Source organism: Cervus elaphus, chromosome 33 (genome assembly GCF_910594005.1).
Source record: "Cervus elaphus chromosome 33, mCerEla1.1, whole genome shotgun sequence".
Classification (NCBI taxonomy): Eukaryota; Metazoa; Chordata; class Mammalia; order Artiodactyla; family Cervidae; genus Cervus; species Cervus elaphus.
In genome coordinates this window covers 33190973-33212886 of record NC_057847.1, presented here as the reverse complement: position 1 = coordinate 33212886, position 21914 = coordinate 33190973, and the positions used below count along the sequence as shown (strand labels likewise).

The window sequence follows — 21914 nt, the reverse complement described above, 5'->3', positions numbered from 1 at the left end:
GTTGTTCCCAGGTTGAAACATATATATTTACATACAATCTACACAAATATTTCCTTTAAGTATTTATGGATTCATTTTAAACAGCTGACTTACAGAGAAACCTAATGGGAGAATCTTGAATCTGTAACCATTTTTATGTTAGTAAGTTCCATTTAGAACTTCAAATTTACTGTTTGTAATTAATCTCGTATCTATTTCATCATCTATCTGTATTCATCCTCTTTATATTTACTTGCATATCCAAGAAGCCAAACATTTAGTTCCTAAGTATTAAGGATTAATGAAAGGATGTGCGTGGGTGTGCATGCTCAGTCGCTTACTTGCCCCAGAAGACTCTCAAATTGCCCCAAATAATGGTATTGATGGTCCTGAAGGGAGATGAGAGTAAGAAGGGAATACTGTTTACTTACAAGTAGTCAAGTAACTCTAGAATTTTCCAACATAGAGATATCTGCCTCTCTCGTTTCACAGGTAAGGGGTCAAAAAGAAAACAGCAGGGAAGGTAGGCAAGAAGTTTCTGTACTTTAAATTGTATAAACAAATATGTATGGAGAAGGAAATGGCAACCCACTCCAGTATTCTTGCCAGGAGAATTCCATGGACAGAGGAGCCTGGCAGGCTACAGTCCATACAGTCCCTGGGGTCACAAAGAGTTTGACATGACTGAGTAACTAACATTTTCACTTTCAGGCAAGATGTTTCTGTACTTTAAATTGTATAAACAAATAAGCAACTTTAAGCAAAGCAAGATTTATGACCTGTTCCACTGAGTGACATTTTTAACTCCCTGCCCCTAATTTTTTATTGTAAAATACACCAAATATAAAATTTACCATTTTAACCATTCTAAGTATACAAGTTTGGTGTTGACTTTTTTAATGAATGTACTGAATGTCTTATTAGAGGAAAGTGTCTTAACATTCTTTAAATCTAGTTAGTTTAATAAAAATTTCATCAACATAACTACCCAGGAAAATTTTTATTGCATTGTCACTTCAATAGAAAAGAAAAACTTCAGAATTGATTGTGGAGGAGAAAAGGCGATACAGTAGTATTCCACTTGAAACAGACTTCTTCTTTTTTTTAAACAGCCCAAGGCTGTAGGAAATTCATGAAGTCATTTTAGCCTGAGAATAATACTGTGCCTCAGAACAAGTTTCAAGACAGCATTTTGACTGAATTAGAAATGAGATGTTATATATAAAATGCCACTTCAGAGGCACATTTGTAGGAATGTAACTCTTCATCTACTAGGTATTGATCAGGCTTGTCACTTATCTCTTCTATGGATAGCTACCAAACTCAAGTAGCATTTACTAAGCCCCTGTATGTTAAGCTGTTAATATGTATGAGTGTTTCAGACACTTGGAAAGCAGCCTAGACCTAATTCTCAGTCCAATTGCTAATTCAATTCACTTCAATGCAGAAGATAGGTGTTAACCGTTTAGCACAATATTCACAAAGTTCTGTGCTAAAGTTTGTAGGGAAAACAAAGACCCCCAAGAAACTTGGAATAAGTAGTAAGCTATGACCCCAAGAAGGCTGAAACCTAGTAAATGTTCAACTATCTATACTGACAAAAGAAAATCTACAAGTATTAGTGAAAGTTTACTTAGACCAGAGCTACCAAATAGAGGGACTGGGGGCAGGAGGAGAAGGGGATGACAGAGGATGAGATGGCTGGATGGCATCACCGACTCGATGGGCATGAGTTTGAGTAAACTCCGGGAGTTGGTGATGGACAGAGAGGCCTGGTGTGCTGCGATTCATGGGGTCGCAAAGAGTCGGACACTACTGAGCGACTGAACTGAACTGACTGACCAAATAGAAATACTATGTGAACTACAGATCTGTGATTTTAAACATTCTAATAGCCATATTTCAAAAAATAAGTGAAAAAAAGCAGATGAAATTAATCTGAATAATGTTTACTTTAACCCGGTATATCCTATATGTTATCATTTGGGGATGAAATCAGTATTAAAAATTATTGTGATAATTTACATCCTCTTTTTATACCATTCTAAATCTTCAAAGACTGAACGTGCCACGTGTCAAATACATTTCAAGTACAACAGCCACGCATGAATGCTGTCCACTGAACTGGGCAGCGCCGACCTAGGCGTAAACCATTCATTTTACTGCCAGGTCGTACTCTCTCCAGCAAGCCTTGTTAGGTAAAAATCCATTCCAGCTTTAAAGAAACAACAAAAACCCAAGCAGGTTAACACTCCTGATATTCAAAGTTTAACAGTCTAGAAAGCAACATTAGGAAAATATAAGTAGGATTTGTTTTTTTTTTTTCATTATTATTCTTTTTTCTTTAAAAAAATTATTTAGGATTTGTTTTAGCTTATGTATTTATTAAGAGTGTGGACTCTGGAGTTGGATGCCTGGCTCAAAATCTGGTTGTGCTGCCTTCCAGCATTGAGATCCTGGACAAGTTATTAATTTTTCTGTGACTCTTTTGAAAAATGGGAATATATACACTAAATTTGGGGCTTCTCAGGTGGCACTAGAGGTAAAGAACCAGGCTCCCAGTGCAGGAGATGTAAGGGACACCAGTTCGATCCCTGGGTCAGGAAGATGCCTTGGAGAAGGACATAGCAACTCACTCCAGTATTCTGCTTGGGAAATCCCATGAACAGAGGAGCCTAGCAGGTGATAGCCTGTAGGGGCACAAATCAGAAGCAACTGAAGCGACTTAGCATGCACTCATGCACTAAGCTCAGAGGTGTGATTCTAATTTAGTAGGTCAGATTGTGATGTCCAGTATTCTGAACTTTTAATGAATAACTAGGGTGATCTCCAATAGGAGGACTATGAATCTGTTTTTGTTATCAATGCTTATGCGATGCACCTGCATTAAAATCTTTCCCCTTTATACACTGCATAGTCAATAAGAAAACACTTAAGTTATAATAGTTTGGTAGGATTACTGTTTATGAATCTGTACTTGTTAACTATTTAGTAATCCTTCTTGTCTCTGAGACTTTAGAAAATGATTTATCTTTTCCCCTCAGGATGAACACTGAATTTAACAAACAATAGTTTCCCAGTTCCCTTAAAAATTACATCCATTATCTTAATTTTTCTTTCAATCTAGGTGTTTTGCTTCTTAAATAGTTTAAACCTAAGGCCCAGCTTTGTGTTTATCTAAACATTATTTAAAAATTGCCAAATAAAAGGACTGATGCCAATTCAATTTGCCTGCTCTTATAGTAAATGTACTGGCAAAGCAAAAGAAATAACAGAGGAAGGTGAGCAATGACCATGAATAATAGAAAAACACAGAATATGCTATCGGTCGATTACATTTATTCTTTAGCCTCAAAATTGAGAGAGGCGATTTTCAACTTGTACTTATACTATGATCCAAAAATGTGCTTGGAGGTCAATTGTTTGGAACTCTGAACATCTTTTCCCAAAGAAAGGATATATATTTACACATAGATTCAAAAGCCTATGTAACTCCTAATGAAATAGAATTCTGTGTAATGACAGCGTGGAACTCTATCACTCTTTATAAGAAGTCATCGCTCTAAAAGTGGTAACAGATTTCTAAGTTGGGCAGCAAGATGCACCTCTCTTCCCACTTTGGTATTACCCTGGCATTCAAATTAGGGAAATTCCCTGGCTCTATCTTCTTCGAGAAGTGGGGTCAACCTTTTTCTAACTCTATAAACTGTTGGCCTGAGAAGAGGTTCCAGCAAGAAAGGGCAGAATGAAACCACATGGCAGGAGAAGAGATGCTTCAGAGCTTTGGGTGTAAATAATTGCATAGAAAGGCAAGAGATTCCCATTAGTACATATCTCTAGGGACATCTTTCACTGTGGGCCAATTCCTTGGCATCTAATTCTATTTTTTTCCCTATGAGCTATCTAAATGATCTCACCTACTTCTTTGCCTTTTTTCTTTTTTTTAGTAACCTGTGGATTCAGGCCAAGATTTCCCTCCTTTCCTGGCTCACTGAGGGATGGAAAGCTTTCTCACAGCTTCTCTACCTGATTCCAAAGTGAGTGAGCAATAATTTAAAAAACGTTTTCTCTCCCAATCTCATTCTATTTTTCTGCTTAGATGAGGGATAACCAGCCTAGGGAACAATCTGTGAACTGATGCCTGCCCATGGCCCACCAAGCTTTAATATCCAGCCCTCATTTAATTGTCTTGAAGCCAGGGATCACAAATCAACACCCCACAGAGGCTAGACAGTGCAAGAGACACGCTAATTTCTGGTATGTTAATCAGTGATGCCAGATCTGATAGTGTGTGAGAAACCTAAATATGCAGGGTTACACATGTGTGTGCAATCTTCTGATTTATAAATCTCAGACAATAATTCAAAATTTTAAACAGTATTGCATAAGACAAACAAAAATACATCTGCAGGCTCAGGCCTCATAGGTTTGTTTTTTTTTTTAATTTTTGCTTTAAGTTCATGCAAAGGAGAAAAATATGTACCCAGAAAAGTGCCTGTAAAATTGCTTGTCCCTAAGGTTTAGCTGGGTAGAATAGTTGCAGTGGGGCCAGTGCTAGAGATGACCCCATAATTGGTGCCCAACTGGATTCCCGACAGCTGGTTACAGATGCTTCTGCCTCTGCCTCAGACGGAGAGAAAAAATTATAACCACTGGTAAATTGATAAAATCTAGGGTTCAAATATTTCTCATCCGTGTATCTTTAGCCTATAACATGGGTATGGTACATAGTCCATGCTCAGTTAATTTTTCATTGACAGAAAAGGATTAATTGGTCCAGTTTTATTGCAGATGTTGCTGTGTGAAGACTTTGGGCAAATTATTCCATGTCAATTTCTTCATCTGAATGGAGAAGATTATACTACTACTAACCTCAGGGTGGTTTAAAGGATAGAAATTAAATAAAACATGTCAATCTCCTTAATGAATTCCAAGTGGCATATAAACACAAGGATTAAAGGATTAAAAATGTAAGTATCTCTGGTTCTCAAATATATACACAAACAAACACTTGTGTATACAAACTCAAATATATACACAAACAAACACTTGTTAAAATGTATGTGTTTTAACAAAGCAGTGCCAATTTTCACATTGGAGCTTTGTTGCTGTTTCTTTCCTCCCAAATTTCATATTCAAAAAACAATGCCATCCATTTGCTCCCATCTAATACTTAAGCCTTATGTCTCCAAAATGGATTCTGATCTCATCCAATATTCTTTGTCTTCACTGTCAAAAATCTAGACCAGATCTCTACAAAGACCCCCCAACTTGATCTTAAAAGCAAAATGTGAACATTGTCACTTCTCTACCCAAAGTCTTCAGAGAATTATTTTTCCCTTAAACTTCAAACTCTTGGGGCTTTGATCTAGCCCCAAGCCCACCTCCCCAACCACATCTTACTTTCCTTTTACTTACGTCCTGCTATATTACATGTCTTCTTACAGGCTCTCCCCTTCCCCTGGAAGACTTCTCTCTTCTTTCTACGCTTGAGATCCTAATTTAAATGGCATTTCTTTACAGAGGCACACAATTCATGTTACCTGAATCTGTCCTCTTTGGAAAAAAATGTGCTTATTACTCTATTAGAATTCTAACTCTATTAGAATTATCAATCTATTAGAATCAGTGTAATTTTCTTTTTTTTTTTTTTCCATCAGTGTAATTTTCTAATTAGGAACTGATCTGGAGCCACTGAGTCTCAAAGATTTTAGTTTTTATAAAGGCAGGCCCTGATTGAGTAGATATATGAAGCAACAAGTCAGGTTTGGGAAATACTGCCAGCCGAGGAGATGAGGAGGACAGCTTCACAGTGGCCTGTGTGGAGAGGCAGGAAGAGGAGAGACAGGCTTATTTAGATTCCATCACTGACTTCTCTTCATTAGTGTGACAACTGCAAATCCAGAGTAGCATGGCAATAAGCCATGGAAGCTGGAGGATCTGGTTTGAAATCTAGTCTCTGTTACTTAATAGCTCTATGATCTTAGGAAAATTACTTTACCTCAGTTTCATCATTTTAAAATAAAGATAAGAATTATCTTGGAAGGGCATGTTGGTTAAATAAGAACTGTACATTTCCTAAAGCATAGACAGAGCTTGGCTTTTATTTGTCTAGCACACCTTCTTCACAGTCTCTCTCTTCCTTTTACAGAAAACCGCTGCCTCACTGTCTGGCCACATGGCTTGGGTGGAGCTGATCCATCCCTTGGCAACACTGGTCAACATGTGACACTGATCTGGCCAATGAGATCATCACAAACCCTTGGCTACCGTGGCTGGTTCAGAATAGGTTATGTGACCTAGTAAAATGAATTCAAGGAGAAGTTTTGAAGAAAAAATGAGTTCTTTTCTTTGGAGTTACTAGGCTGTAGAAATTAGTTTTGTGCTATGGATGGCTATTTCTACCATCCTGTGGGAAGAACCAGCCTGTGAATGCAGCTGGGCTAGGTGGAAGCAGGGTGAGAAATGCAAAAGGACTGTGTCCTGATGACACTGTTTTAGGTACTGGATCCTTTGGTAGTAAGACCAGATTTACCCCATACGCACATTTATTTGTTTGATTCTTTGTTTTCAAAAACTATTTTCCATTGAGGTTTGGTCACTTTCGTTTGAAGTTTTACTAATATGGCAGGTACTTGATAAATGATAACTATTAATTTACTACCACCCTCATCAACTTGGGATTATTTCTGAGCCAGAGACAGGGAGGTGACAAAGAAGGAAGGGACATAAGGCAGAAACAAAGGGTGGGTAGGAGAAAGATCTAAAAATGAACAATAGTGCCCTGAAACTAAGGGAGGGAGAGCCTGGGTGACTGGTAATTTTAGAGGAGCTAATGATATACAAAGAAAAATCATAAAGATGAGAATTCATGGAATCATGAGCTTTTACCATCTATTATTCTGATTTTCTTTTAAATTACTTTTGCAAGAAAAACTACCTAATCCCAATTTGTTTAAAGCCAAAACAAATAACTCTACCTACCTCACGTAACAATTAAAAATTCCTGTGGTGATGACAAACCAGGCATGAATTTAAAATCAAAAAGGTCCTGTCTGATTTTTCATGCAGTCCCAATAAAGAGGGGCTTTTAGAAGAGCTGGTAAAAGGGGAGAATAAATTGTCTCTAAATGGTTGGTGAGACAGTCAAGTAAAGAGTACATTTTTAAATGGATACATTTGTATATTCCATAATTAACAAACATCCATTTTCACTGCACAGCTAAAATACCTCATTCTATTTCCAGTACACTGTCACAGTCAAAAGGATACTAATGAGTCATCTGTAATTTTAAGAAGAAAATGAGAAGGAAGAAATTTTCTATAATAAAGAGTGGGTGAAGAATTTGAGTGTATAGCCAAATGGTGCAATATCAACCGAAGCTATGAAAGGAAACTGTGGGGAAAAAAAAAAAATATCCCATGAGGAAATAAAGGTGTGTTCACAAGCTAAAATGTGCCTTGCCAGACAGTAAATAAACGAAAAAAAAGAACCCAACCTGGAATCATGTTCTGAAGACCATGGAACCAAAGTTAACACAGTGCGGAAAATTCTGTGGGTCTCTTCTGATAGCGCTGTTCATTTATTCCTTAGTTCTTACCTTGGACTTCTGAAGGCTTAAAACATCTGAGGGTCTGGAATGCTTCATGTGCCATGAATGTTCATGAGACTGTTGATACTAATTTTCCAGTTACTGCCACAATACCATTGACCATGGATTAAACTATTTAACAACCTCAGCAGAAATTTTGAACATTATGTAATTAGTACATTTTAAACTGGGGCAAAAGAGATAAAAATATGTGGGCATATGCCATCCGAAAATATACCATCAGCAGTGACATTTCCATAAGCTCACTGACATTGTCTTTGTAGAAGATCACAGACAGCTTCGCTGTGGTTTGTGTCCTTCTATTCCTTACAGGTAAATTTGTCATATACGTGCACCACTGCACTTTAACCTAAAACAACAAAGACTCTCGAACCATTCTGATAAAAGGCTTGCTTTATTCTATACATTTTTTAAGAAGGAAACTATAGAGATGTGATATATAGACACAACTGGCACATTAAGTACTGTACTTGAGTTAAGCCTTAGGGGAATCACTAGCCTGATTAATACTTGTATGTTACAACCCACAAAGGCAATAAAACCCACATCCCCAATATCGGTGAGAATGGGAAATCTCATCCTAGGAAGCTTTTTCCCCAGTGACACTTCCATCATTAGACCCTTTATCTATGCCAGGAATACTGTGTATGTGTATTGTGTTGTTTAATGAAGATCACCCTGCCATCCTCAGACACCCAAGCCACTAAAATGAAACTGGTCAAATATCATAAGAAATATTCATTATTTTTTAAAGGTTGTTATTTTTCTAAGCATTCTACCATCAATCAGAGGAAACAAATTCAGAATTTAAGACTATTCCTCCATACTGAAACAATCCAATTATGAAGGAAAATTTAAAACTAGAAAAGATTGTACACATAACTATAGAAAGTTTTAAAACATGAACATGAAAAAAAAAAAAGGAAATTTCAAACACACAACTCAAGCATGCCATGTTAGTTTTTAAGGATTTCAGTCCTACAAAAAGTTTCATTTGTATTTCTGTTGAATGACTTACATTTGGAGCCTTGGTTGATGTCAGCTCAAAGTGAAAGCAATGGATGTGCCTCAACTTGGGGAAACTTCCTTTCTGATGACAATATTTCTCTTATCAGGTTGTGCTGCTTGCACACTGATTTGTTCCGAAATGTCAAAATGTTTTTCCTCACACAATGTACATTTGAAGATAAGGGTATGGTAAAGACAAGTTTGAATGTGAACCTAACAAAGTCTATAAGGGTTACTTCAGCACAAGAATCTGGCTGAATAATCATTCCTTCAGAGTCTGTCTTTCATCCTCAGGTTCAAGATCTTTCTTTAAACTATTTGGAAGGGTTTACATCATTTTGCTTTCCATCTATCGTTCTATCCTTTGTTATATCTCATTCATTATAAACCAATTGTGGACTGCTTTGTCTGGGGACATTTGCTCAAGATGACAACTTTATCAATCTAAAAACTTTTCAATTTAAAGGAAAAGATTGATTGGATGATTTGGTTTCTGTTTGAAGAAGAGCCACCCTTGTCCACACGCATTAGTTTGGTCTTTCTCTATGTAGGCGCTTATTGTTTTACAGATAAGGACATGGCAGAGGATCCAGGATCCTAGCTGTGGATCCTGTTTGATGAAGTGGTAGACTCTGGGTGACTTTAATAACTTTCAGATCTACTGGAAAGCTGGGAACTGGATGTCTAGCGGTAGCAAAATGCCTGCTTAGGATGGAGACTGCTAACCCACCCATGATAATAACAGCTCTAAATAGCTTGGATATGTCCAATGGTTATAAATAAAGTCATACATAAAGTCATATACTTTACTGCAATGAATTTCTGGCTAGAACATATCAGAGTCATAACTTCAATAATAGAGTAATTTTAAATAAGTTAAAATGTTTGAATAACTGGTTTATCACATTTTTACTTTAAAAAAATACAAATAACCCCCTTGTAGATTGCTTAATATGGGTTTTAGCTTTTCAGATATCATATTAATTTCCAAAGGAGTGATTGAATGATAAAATGTAATTTTTCTCTTAATTTAAATGGCAGTTATGAAACAGATAGTGGCTTACCTACTAAGATTTAATACTACAATGTTAAAAAAATTTAAATAAAAGATAATAAATCTATTGAAAATGATTAATCTCTTCCATTACTGTAAAATGGACAAATCAGTTTTAAAAAGGAAAACTGTTATAGTTAAACCAGCTATATCCTGAAAAGTTAAAAAAAAAATCTGAACATAAGAAGTTTCTACCTCTGAAAGCTGCAGTAGTCAATGAGGAGCAATTTACAAAACTGCCTTGAATTAACATACCATAATTCCAAACTTCTGCACTTCATAAAAACTAACGTTAATTGTGCCAGCGACCAAAAACATCCCTAAAAGTTTTGGGGGCATTTTTAAGGACCATATTTAAGTAAAACATTTCATTTGCTTAATTACAATCTTTGTGCTATACCTTTTCACCAAGAGTTAACAAATATGTTGTTTTAGGTGAAAACTATAATAAAATATCGCAAATTAACAAGTCATAAATTTAATCTAAAATCAATATAATAATTTTATTTTATCTTTTTTTTATACTTTTCTTCTTGGCTTGGTGAAATCATGGTCATAATGAAAGGATAAGTACTTAATACATTCATTTCAAGCATGAATACCCAAATTTATATATTTTTAGATTACTATATTTTGGTTAATCCTTACCAATATTAATATATTCCCACCAAAATATTAAATAATTGTTTAAACTATAGTTTGTATAGGAATGTTTTTTCCCAAATGAAAGAGTTTCTTCAGGAACTTAACTTATATATAACATAATATTTATATATAAAAATTGAAAATCCTCATGGTATCAAATTTTGTTCAATGAGAAATTAATACCAACATTTTTGAGATCTCTATAACTTGTGACAATTTCAGGATTTTCAAGTACAGAAAACTCATAAAGAGTAAATACAATCCCTGGGGAGAGTTTTTAATTTGTCAAAATAGCTGCCTATGACTTACATTTATTTTTAGGTATCTTTTGTGTACATTTGGGACAGCTCCATCTGTTATGATCTAATCAATTTATTTGTCATATATATGCATAGAGCATATGCAAATGTGTTCTATTTCTCAAAGAGAAGGCTACTTAGAGTTTGTGCTAACTTAGCATATGTTGGTGCTATAACAGTTTAAGGTATACTATAAGGCAATAAGCAGCAAAATATGCCTGATAAAACACACTCACTTTCTTATTGATATAGTAGGGATCCAGGTCCTCCAGTGGCTCTGACACCATCTCTGGAGGGACGTCTCCGTAAATAAAAGGAAGGTTCTTTCCAGCTTCCAAGTCACTATTTGGCTTTGGGCCATGTTCATCGTCTTTCTTGTCTGGTTTGGGATTCTTAGCCTTTTCTTCTGCAATGCGTCTTTCAATAGCCGCAAGGGATTCTCTGGTGAAGAAGTTGAAGCTGTCAGGTCCTGGTGGTACAAGCACTGTTTGCTCCATCTTGTCATCCTGCACATTTTAATCACCATTTACTCTGCATATGAAGTCCTAAAGAGAAAGAATACAGATATTTTAAGGAGCTTAAAAGATCTTAATATATGCAACCTCCTGTTATGCAATACAAATTAGAGGACTGAAAAGTTCATTTCCAATTAAATCCAAATGGAATAATTAAATATAAATTCTTTTTTTTTGGTAGCTAGAACATTTAATTTGAGATCTTTAGCATGACCCTTTAAGCAGACTTTTAAATATGCAAGACAGTATTGTCAACTATAGGCACAAAGTCATATAGCTCTCTAGAACTTATTCATCTTACGTAACTGAAACTTAATGTCAATAAATAGTAACTGTCCATTTTCCCCTCCCCCAGCTTCTTGCAACCACCATTCCACTTTCTGTTTCTATGAGTTTGGCTTAACAAACATGCTTTCCATCTCAGCTTTTTTGTTATAAATGTCCCATGTTCATTAATCCAATCCTTATGCTTTGCTGAGGCAGGAACTGTGCCATAACTCAAGGAAGTTATTCAAGTACAGTCTTAACTAAAGTACATTAGCTAAATACCACCCTGTCCCAAACGGGCTATTCACGCTGTGAGCCACCCAGAAGATGAGGATGTAGCCCCACAGAGACCATGGTTAACTCATCAACAGGATGAAGTGGAAAGGGAGTTGTCTCTGAGAGGATATAAAATGCAACTGTCTAATCCGCACAAGTGGCTCCCGATCAAGCCAGTCAGAACAGTTTGCTGCAGCCAGATTTAATGACCAGTCAAATAGCCATGGCTGTCCTGATTGAGGCTTCATCTATTCTGAGACAAAGACAATGGAACTGTGATCTGTCATGGCATCAGTCATGCTACGGTCGGCCTACTTAAATTCATATAGAAAGAGACAGTCTAAGGTTAGACAGACAACAATTAGATGACTAAGAATGGCAGAAAGGCTAGGCTGAAAAGAAATTACTAGATTGGGCTGTGGGCAGGAAAAGATAACTGTAGGTACAGGAGACAGCAGAATTCTCTTATTTCAGAGGAAAAAGTAATCAGAAAGAAGACAGTCCACAAGCTCAAACACCGACGTGTTTTCCTTCACTAAAGGCAATAATGATATTCTTGCTGATGCTATAATCCTATAGTGCAAAACATAAGGACCTGAGGCAAAACTCTTGACTCTATATAGCTGCCAGACCTGATCAGATGCTGGAGGCCAAATCCCAAATGTATTGTTTTAAGGCATATTTAACATCAGCTCAAATTTCAGAGATAATACTGAGCCAAAACTTCTCAGAGCCTGAGCTATCATTTGGCCACAAGTTTTATTTGGACACAGCATTAACTCATTGGTTCATGGTTTAGTTGCTAAATCGTATCTGACTCTTGCAACCCCATGGACTCTAGTCCGCCAGGCTTCTCTGTCCATAGGATTCTCCAGGCAAGATTGGAGTGGTTGCCATTTACTTCTCCAGGGGATCTTCCCAACCCAGGAATTGAACCCAGATCTCCTGCCTTGCAGGGAGATTCTTTACCAACTGAGCTAGGAGGGAAGATCATTAACTCATTAAGGTCAGCAAACTATGATATAGTCAATTGCGGCTCTGGTGTATATGAACTGCAATATTAAAATTGCTGCCATATATCTTTTGAGAGGTCTTACAGGAACTTCAAATTTTACTGAGGGAGATTCCCATTGCTGTGAAGTTTTTGACCATATTTTTGGTGGGTGACTGGAAACAAGGGGGTGTGCTGTGCTTAATCGCTCAGTTGAGTCCACTCTTTGAGACCCCATGGACTGCAGCCTGCCAGGCTCCTCTGTCCATGGGGATCTCCAGGCAAGAATATTGGAGTGGGTTGCCATGCCTTCTCCAGGGGATCTTCCCAACCCAGGGATTGAACCCAGGTCCCCCATACTGCAGGCGCATTCTTTACTGGGTATACAAGTCTAAATTTGTACTCTCTTTCCATGAAGTGAACTGGTGAAATTTTCAGAGGTCCTTCCAATCTACCTGAAATTCAGCTTAGGGCCAGGAAGCAAAGAAAATTTAAATCAAATAAACTTAAATCAATAGAAAAAGAATATTTTGCCTTAAAATTCCACTGTTCCCATAAGGAATCAGGAAAATACTGGCAGTTACTTATTTTGAAATAAATGTTTAGGGAGAACAAGTATGGTCCATTTTCTAAGGGAAGTATTATATAACATCAATGTATGGATGGTTTTATTTCTAATTTTTTGATAGAATACATGCATAAATGACATAAATTCAAAACATTAAAGGAAACTGGAAAATTCCTCTTCCTTCTTGTTCACAAAAAATCAATTTCTGATCCAAGATGTAACCACTGTTATCTATGTAATAGATATGCGCCAATCACATAGGTATATGTATACTCACACATTTTCTGCACCCTGCACTTTTCCCTGAAAATACCTATTAGAGTTCATTTCTTATCAGTTTTTACAGATTCAACTCTTTATCAGCTGCATGGTTTTCCTTTTTTTATACATACTATAATTTATTCAATCAATTCCCGAGTTATGGGTATTCAGCCTGTTTTTAATCTTTTGTTATTACAAATAAAGATGCAATTAATATATGTTATACACCTACTTTCACATATATGTGAATATATTTATAGTATCAATTTCTACAGTAGTACTTAGCTATACAAAACGTGAATCTTTAATTTTGGTATTATTACAAAATAACTCTTTCTGAAGGTTGAACCAATTGATTCTTCTGACAACAATGGGACATGGTGCCTGCTCATGTACATTCTCACCACATAATGTGTTATCATATTTCCAGTATGTTCAATCTGATTGGGGTAAAAAGTGGCCAGATTACTGTTTTAATTTGCATTTGTCTTAAAATGAGAAAAGCTGAACTTATGTGAACTTACATGAGCATATGTTCAAGAGCTATATTTTCTTTTCTTTCTGTGACTATTTAAATAACAGTACATGTTTTCATTTTCTTTTCCTTTTTAATCTATAGCACCTTTTAAGATACAATATGAACAATTTAATTTGGGAATGTGGGGGCTTTTAAAAGTATACAGTGTATGTATTTTGAGTTTATGGTGTTTTGTGCTACAGATTACAAAATTTAATTAAAATATTTTACATGTGATGTGACAATTAAACTCTAATTCTTCTTCGGTTTCTAGATTTTGTGTCGCGTTCTGGAAAGCATCCATGTCCCTGAGAGTGTGGAAGGATACATCATATTTTCTTCCTTCATTTTGATCATTTTATGGTTTAGATTTATAAATTTAAATCTTTGATCTATTTGGAATTTGTCTTCTAATGTTTATTTACGTATTGGCTGTGTTGGGCTTTCACAGCTGCACACAGGGTTTCTCTAGTTATGGGGAGCAGGGCCTGTCTCTACTTGCAGTGCACAGGCTTCCCCTTGCGGAGGCTTCTCCCGTCATGGAGCATGGGCCCTAGGGTGTGCGGGCTTCAGTAGCTGCTGCATGTGGGCTCCATAGTTGTGGCTCACAGGCTTCAGAGTGCAGGCGCAGTAGTTGTGTTGCATGACCTTAGTTGCTCTGCAGCAGGTGGGATCTTCCTGGGCCAGGGATGAACTGGTGACCCTTACATTGCAAGATGGATTCTTAACCACTGGATCACCAGGGAAGCCCTAGAATTTGCTTACTATATGGAGTGAGGTAGACATCCATTTGTCCAGTTATTCTAACATTTTATACACACACACACACACACACACATCCCCAAGGTCAACAAAAAACTTTACAAATCCTAAACATGTTTTCATAAAGCTTAGGAAAAAGTCAACACTATACATACCAATCCAATTAGATGTGAGATACAAGTACACTATTTAATAAGGATGAAGGAAGTAAAATATAGTTATTTGCATACTATATAATTGTATGCCTAGAAAAAAATAGAAACATCTGAAAGATTCCTAAAAGTGGTAAAAGAATTGAGGTGTCTATTTCAAAGGTGATATGAAAACCTCAATATATTTCCTTTATAGTAACAAGTTTTAAAATGCAATAGAAGAAACTAGAACCTTTCCCACCCAAATTATAAACAAAGCAAGGACATCTCCTCTCACCACTTTTTAAGATCATACTGGAAGTCCTAGCTCATGAAATAAGACAAGGAAAGGAAATAAAAGGTTTACAGATTGAGAAGGAAGAAATGAGTGTCTCTGTTGACATCATAATTGCTTAAATTAAAAAAATCCAAAAGAATTAACAAAGAACTCCTGGAACTAATAAGCAATTACAGTGAGGTTGCAAATTACAAGGTTAATATAGAAAAGTCAGTTTCTTTCCTACATTCCAGCAAAGAACAGTTGCAATTGGAAGTTAAAAACAAAAAAAACCATTCACATTAGCACTCCCCCCAAAGAAATACTTAAATACAAATGTAACAGATTATGTTCAAGGTCTATATGAGGAAAATTATAAAACTGACCTAAGAACTTGAGTGAGTGTCAGTTGCTCAGTCGTGTCCTACTCTTTGCAATCCCATGGACTGTAGCCCACCAGGCTCCTCTGTTCACGGAATTCTCCAGGCAAGAATACTAGAGTGGGTTGCCATTCCTTTTTCCAGGGGATCTTCCTGACTCAGGGATCAAACCCAGGTCTCCTGCACTATAGGCAGATTCTTTATTGTCTGAGTCACCAGGAAAGTAGTAACTAAATAAATGGAGATAGTCCCTATTCGTGGGTAGGAAGTTTCAATATTATCAAGATGCTCAGTTCAGTTCAGTTCCTCAGTCGTGTCCAACCCTTTGCAACCCCATGAACCACAGCACACCAGGCCTCCCTGTCCATCACCAACTCCCAGAGTCCACTGAAACCCATGTGCATTGAGTCGGTGATGCCATCCAGCCATCTCATCCTCTGTCAACCACTTCTCCTCCTACCCTCAATCTTTCCCAGCATCAGGATCTTTACAAATGAGTCAGTTCTTCACATCAGGTGGCCAAAGTATTGGAGTTTCAGCTTCAACATCAGTCCTTCCAATGAACACCCAGGACTGATCTCCTTTAGGATGGACTGGTTGGATCTCCTTGCAGTCCAAGGGACTCTCAAGAGTCTTCTCCAACACCACAGTTCAAAAGCATCAATTCTTCAGCACTCAGCTTTCTTTATAGTCCAACTCTCATATCCATACATGACCACTGGAAAAACCATAGCCTTGACTAGACAGACCTTTGTTGGCAAAGTAATGCCTCTGCTTTTGAATATGCTATCTAGGTTGGTCCTAACTTTCCTTCCAAGGAGTAAGTGTCTTTTAATTTCATTGCTGTAATCACCATCTGCAGTGATTTTGGAGCCCAGAAAAATAAAGTCAGCCACTGTTTCCACTGTTTCCCCATCTATTTGCCGTGAAGTGATGGGACTAGATGCCATGATCTCAGTTTTCTGAATGTTGAGCTTTAAGCCAATTTTTTCACTCTCCACTTTCACTTTCATCAAGATGCTCTTTAGTTCTTCTTCACTTTCTGCCATAAGGGTGGTGTCATCTGCATATCTGAGGTTATTGATATTTCTCCTGCCAATCTTGATTCCAGCTTGTGCTTCCTCCAGCCGAGTGTTTCTCATGATGTACTCTGCATGTAAGTTAAATAAGCAGGGTGACAATATACAGCCTTGATCTACTCCTTTTCCTATTTGGAACCAGTCTGTTCCATGTCCAGTTCTAACTGTTGCTTCCTTGTCTGCATATAGGTTTCTCAAGAGGCATTTCAGGTGGTCTGGTATTCCCATTTCTTTCAGAGTTTTCCACAGTTTATTGTGAGCCACACAGTCAAAGGCTTTGGCATAGTCAATAAAGCAGAAATAGATGTTTTTCTGGAACTCTCTTGCTTTTTCAATGATCCAGCAGATGTTGGCAGTTTGATCTCTGGTTCCTCTGCCTTTTATAAAACCAGCTTGAACATCTGGAAGTTAATGACTCATGTACCATTGAAGCCTGTCTTGGAGAATTTTAAGCATTACTTTACTAGCGTGTGAGATGAGTGGAATTTGTGTGGTAGTTTGAGCATTCTTTGGCATTGCCTTTCTTTGGGATTGGAATGAAAACTGACCTCTTTCAGTCCTGTGGCCACTGCTGAGTTTTCCAAATTTGCTGGCATATTGAGTGCAGCACTTTCACAGCATCATCTTTCAGGATTTGAAAAAGCTCAACTGGAATTCCATCACCTCCACTAGCTTTGTTCGTAGTGATGCTTCTGAAGGCCCACTTGACTTCACATTTCAGGATGTCTGGCTCTAGGTGAGTGATCACACCATTGTGATTATCTGGGTCATGAAGATCTTTTTAGTACAGTTCTTCTGTGTGTTCTTGACACTTCTTCTTAATAGCTTCTGCTTCTGTTAGGTCCATACCATTTCTGTCCTTTATTGAACCCATCTTTGCATGAAAAGTTCCCTTGGTATCTCTTATTTTCTTGAGGAGATCTCTAGTCTTTCCCATTCTGTTGTTTTCCTCTATTTCTTTGCATTGATTGCTAAGGAAGGCTTTCTTATCTCTCCCTGCTATTCATCAGGGAAGTACAAATTAAAACAGTGATGAGATATTACTACATGACCATTAGAATGGCCAAAATCCAGAACACTGACAACACAAAATACTGGCAAGGATGGGAAACAACAGGAACTCTCATTCATTGCTATTTGGAACACTACAGCCACTTTGGAAGAAATTTTGGCAATTTCTTACAAAACAAAACTTACTCTTAGCATATGATTCAGCCATTATCTTCCTTTGTATTTACCCAAATGAGTTTTAATCTTATGTCCACACAAAAGCTTTCACATGGTTGTTTATAGCAGCTTTATTCATAATTGCAAAACTTGGATGCAACCAAGATGTCCTTCATTAGCAGAATGAATAAACAAGCTGTGGTACATCTAGACAATGGAATATCACTTACTACTGAAATGATATGAGCTAACAAGCCATGTTAGCTAGCAAGCTAACATTCTTTAGGAAGACAAGCAAAAGAAAAGTATAAGCCAATTAGATTTTTAAAAATCCTAAAAAGGAAAAAAATCCAAAAGGAAATAAATTGGAAGCCAGAGGCTGTGAAACAAAAAAGGTTGTAAAAAAGCAAAGTAGAATTTGTGAGTGGAAAGAAATAGTAAAGTAATAGCAATAGCATAACCAATATTAATGTGGGAAAAAGAAGAATAAGGGGGAAATATATTAGAATGTACAAGTATAAATAAAAGAAATGATGCATTCTGATAACACCAAATGGATATAAAAAAGGCAAGCTAAATCTACAACATCAGAATTACATTTTAGTAAGATATTACACATTCCTGCAGGCCTTTGTAAGATCAGAAAGTTTGTGATTCTGTATCACCCCTAATATGTCCCTAATTCATTACATATAATAAGTGTTTTATTATTCGATGAGGTTTTGCTTCTTGACATTTCATATCTCTTTTTCCCTTAGAATATAACACATGCATTAGATATAGGACTTCAATAAGCATTTATCACAGTCAAAACATTTTCCTGAGGAGTTTGGACTGGTGAACAGTATGGTTTTGATTACCCTCATAGTACAGCACTCAATAGGCCAGCAAATTTGGAAAACTCAGCAGTGGTCACAGGACTGGAAGAGGTCAGTTTTCATTCCAATCCCAAAGAAAGGCAATGCCAAAGAATGCTCAAACTACCACACAATTGCACTCATCTCACATGCTAGTAAAGTAATGCTCAAAATTCTTCAAACTAGGCTTCAATGGTACATGAACCATGAACTTTCAGATGTTCAAGCTCGATTTAAAAAAGGCAGAGTAAACAGATCAAATTTCCAACATCCGTTGGACCATCAAAAAAGCAAGAGTTCCAGAAAAACATCTATTTCTGCTTTATTGACTACACCAAAGCCTTTGATGTGTGGATCACAATAAACTGTGAAAAATTCTTAAAAGAGATGTGAATACCAGACCACCTGACCTGCCTCTTGAGATATCTGTATGCAGGTCAAGAAGGAACAGTTAGAACTGGAAATAGAACAACAGACTGGTTCCAAATTGGGAAAGGAGTACGTCAAGGCTGTGTATTGTCACCCTGCTTATTTAACTTATATGCAGAGTACTTCATGAGAAATGCTGGGCTGGAAGATGCACAATCTGGAATCAAGATTGCTGGGAGAAATATCAATAACCTCAGATATGCAGATGACACCACTCTTATGGCAAAAAGCGAAGAAGAACTAAAGAGCCTCTTGATGAAGGTGAGAGAGGAGAGTGAAAAAGCTGGCTTAAAACTCAGCATTCAAAAAACTAAGATCATAGCATATGGTCCTATCGCTTCATGACAAATAGTTGGGAAAACAATGGAAACAGTGACAGACTTTATTTTCTTGGACTCCAAAAATCACTGCAGATGGTGATTGCAGCCATGAAATTAAAAGACGCCTGCTCCTTGGAAGGGAAGCTATGACAAACCTAGACAGTGTATTAAAAAGCAGAGACATTACTTTGATGCCAAAAGTCTGTATACTCAAAGCTGACATGTGAGAGTTGGACTTAAAGTCCAACTCAGAAGGCTGAGCACCGAAGAACTGCTGCTTTTGAAATGTGGTGTTGGAGAAGACTCTTGAGAGTCCCTTGGACTGCAAGGAGATCAAACCAGAAAGTAAATCAACCCTGAGTATGCATTGGAAGGACAGATGCTGAGGCTGAAGCTCCAATACTCTGGCCACCTGATGTGAAGGGCCTACTCATTGGAAAAGATTCTGATGCTGGGAAAGCTTGAGGGCAGGAGGAGAAAAGGATGACAGAGGACAAGATGGTTGGATGACATCACTAACTCAATGGAAATAAGTTTGAGCAAACTCCAGCAAACAGTGAAGGACAGGGAAACCTGGTGTGATGCAATTCATGGGGTTGCAGAGAGTCAGACACAACTGAGTGACTGTACAACAAACAGAGGCTTGGTCTAGATTTTTGACAATGAAGACAAAGAAAAATGGATGGGATCAGAATCTATTTTGGAGACATAATGCTTAAATATTAGATGGGAGCAAATGCATGACATTGTCTTTTGAATATGAAATTTGGGAGGAAAAATCTGAGCAGAAAAGCTCCAATGTGAAAATTGGTATTGCTTTCAAATACACATTTGTATGTGTATGTATTTGAGAACCAGAGATACATTTTAATCCTTGTGTTTATATGGAGCAACTGAACAATAACAACAACAGCTTGAGGAAATTGGGCCTTTTATAAGTTAATACTATGCCGTTTCTTTTGCCTCTGTCCTTGACTACACAGCTATACCCTCCAAATAAACTTCTATGAAATTACAAGATGATATTTTGTTATATATGCGTTGTGCTTAGTTGTTCAGTCAGGCCTGACTCTTTGTGACCCTGTGGACTATAGCCCACCAGACTCCTTTGTCCATGGGGATTCTCCAGGCAAGAATATTGGTGTGGATTGCCATGCCCACCTCCAGGGGATTTTCCCAACCCTGGGATCCAGCCCAGGTCTCTAGCATTGCTGGCAGATTCTTTACCATCTTAGCCACCTGGAAAGCCCATTCATATGTTATTCCTCTGCTAAATTGCCTCTTTCATTGAGAATCTGAGTGAGAAAAAAAATGTGCCATTTAATGCTGCCCTTAAAAGACTCCCAACATCCACAACTTTGCATCCTAATGCTATTGCTGATTTAGATGAGGAATAAAATAATTTAGGTAACTTCTCATGGAATTATTTTGGTTCTTGAATTCCATGTTACTTTTAAAGCCTAAATGTAATTTCCCTCTCCACTCCGTCCATTCCCTCACCCCAACGTGATAAGAACATTTTATCACGGTTTCCTCCAAACTTCTACTACTGCCATTGTGATCTATTAGAATAATAATTATTATTCTATGCCTTATCTGACTCTGGAAGAGAATTTACAGGGAAAAACCGGCCAACTGATAAGTCAATTAAACATACAGTCTGATGTTTTCTCAGGTTGTCACTTAGAAGTTTTTCCTTACAGACAAGTGTTCAATTCAGTTCAGTTGAGTTGGTCAGTCATGTCCAATTCTTTGCAACCCCATGGGCTGCAGCATGCCAGGCCTTCCTGTCCATCACCAACTCCGGAGTTTACTCACACTCATGTCCATTGAGTCAATGATGCCATCCAACTATCTCATCCTCTGTTGTCCCCTTCTCCTCCTGCCTTCAATCTTTCCCAGCATCAGGATCTTTACAAATGAGTCACTTCTATGCTTCGGGTGGCCAAAGTATTGGAGTTTCAGCTCCAACATCAGTCCTTCCAGTGAATATTCAGGGCTGATTTTCTTTAGGATGGACTGGTTGGATCTCCTTGCAGTCCAAGGGACTCTCAAGAGTCTCCAACAACACAGTTCAAAAGCATCAATTCTTCGGTGCTCCGCTTTCTTTATAGTCCAACTCTCACATCCACACATGACTACTGGAAAAACCATAGCTTTGACTAGACGGACATTTGTTGGCAAAGTAATGTCTCTGCTTTTTAATATGCTGTCTAGGTTGGTCATAACTTTTCTTCCAAGGAGCAAGCATCTTTTAATTTTATGACTGCAATTACCATCTGCGTGACTTTGAAGCCCAAAAAAATAGTCTGTCACTGTTTCCCCATCTATTTGCCATGAAGTGATGGCGCCAGATGCCATGATCTTAGTTTTCTGCAGACAAGTATATAGATACATAAATAATCCTTGACATAATCATATTTTAATGATGTGGAAGAGATCCTTAGAGTTTATAAGACAGGCTTTTCAGTCAGAGAAGAATTAGTTTGCTTCAGTCTCTGAACTTCTGAAAGGTTAAG

General features: G+C 37.4%; 1 protein-coding gene across 6 annotated transcripts in view; it reads right to left on the bottom strand.

Moving 5' to 3' along the window:
* Window positions 1–21914, bottom strand: part of LOC122688411 (sodium channel protein type 1 subunit alpha) — a 135288-nt gene that overhangs the window by 80053 nt on the left and 33321 nt on the right. For all 6 annotated transcript variants that reach the window (XM_043894402.1, XM_043894408.1, XM_043894405.1 and 3 more), the window contains exon 2: window positions 10835–11143. In XM_043894402.1, the coding sequence (XP_043750337.1) occupies window positions 10835–11095 (261 nt within the window). In that variant the 5' untranslated portion in view covers window positions 11096–11143. The remainder of the gene's footprint in view (window positions 1–10834; window positions 11144–21914) is intronic.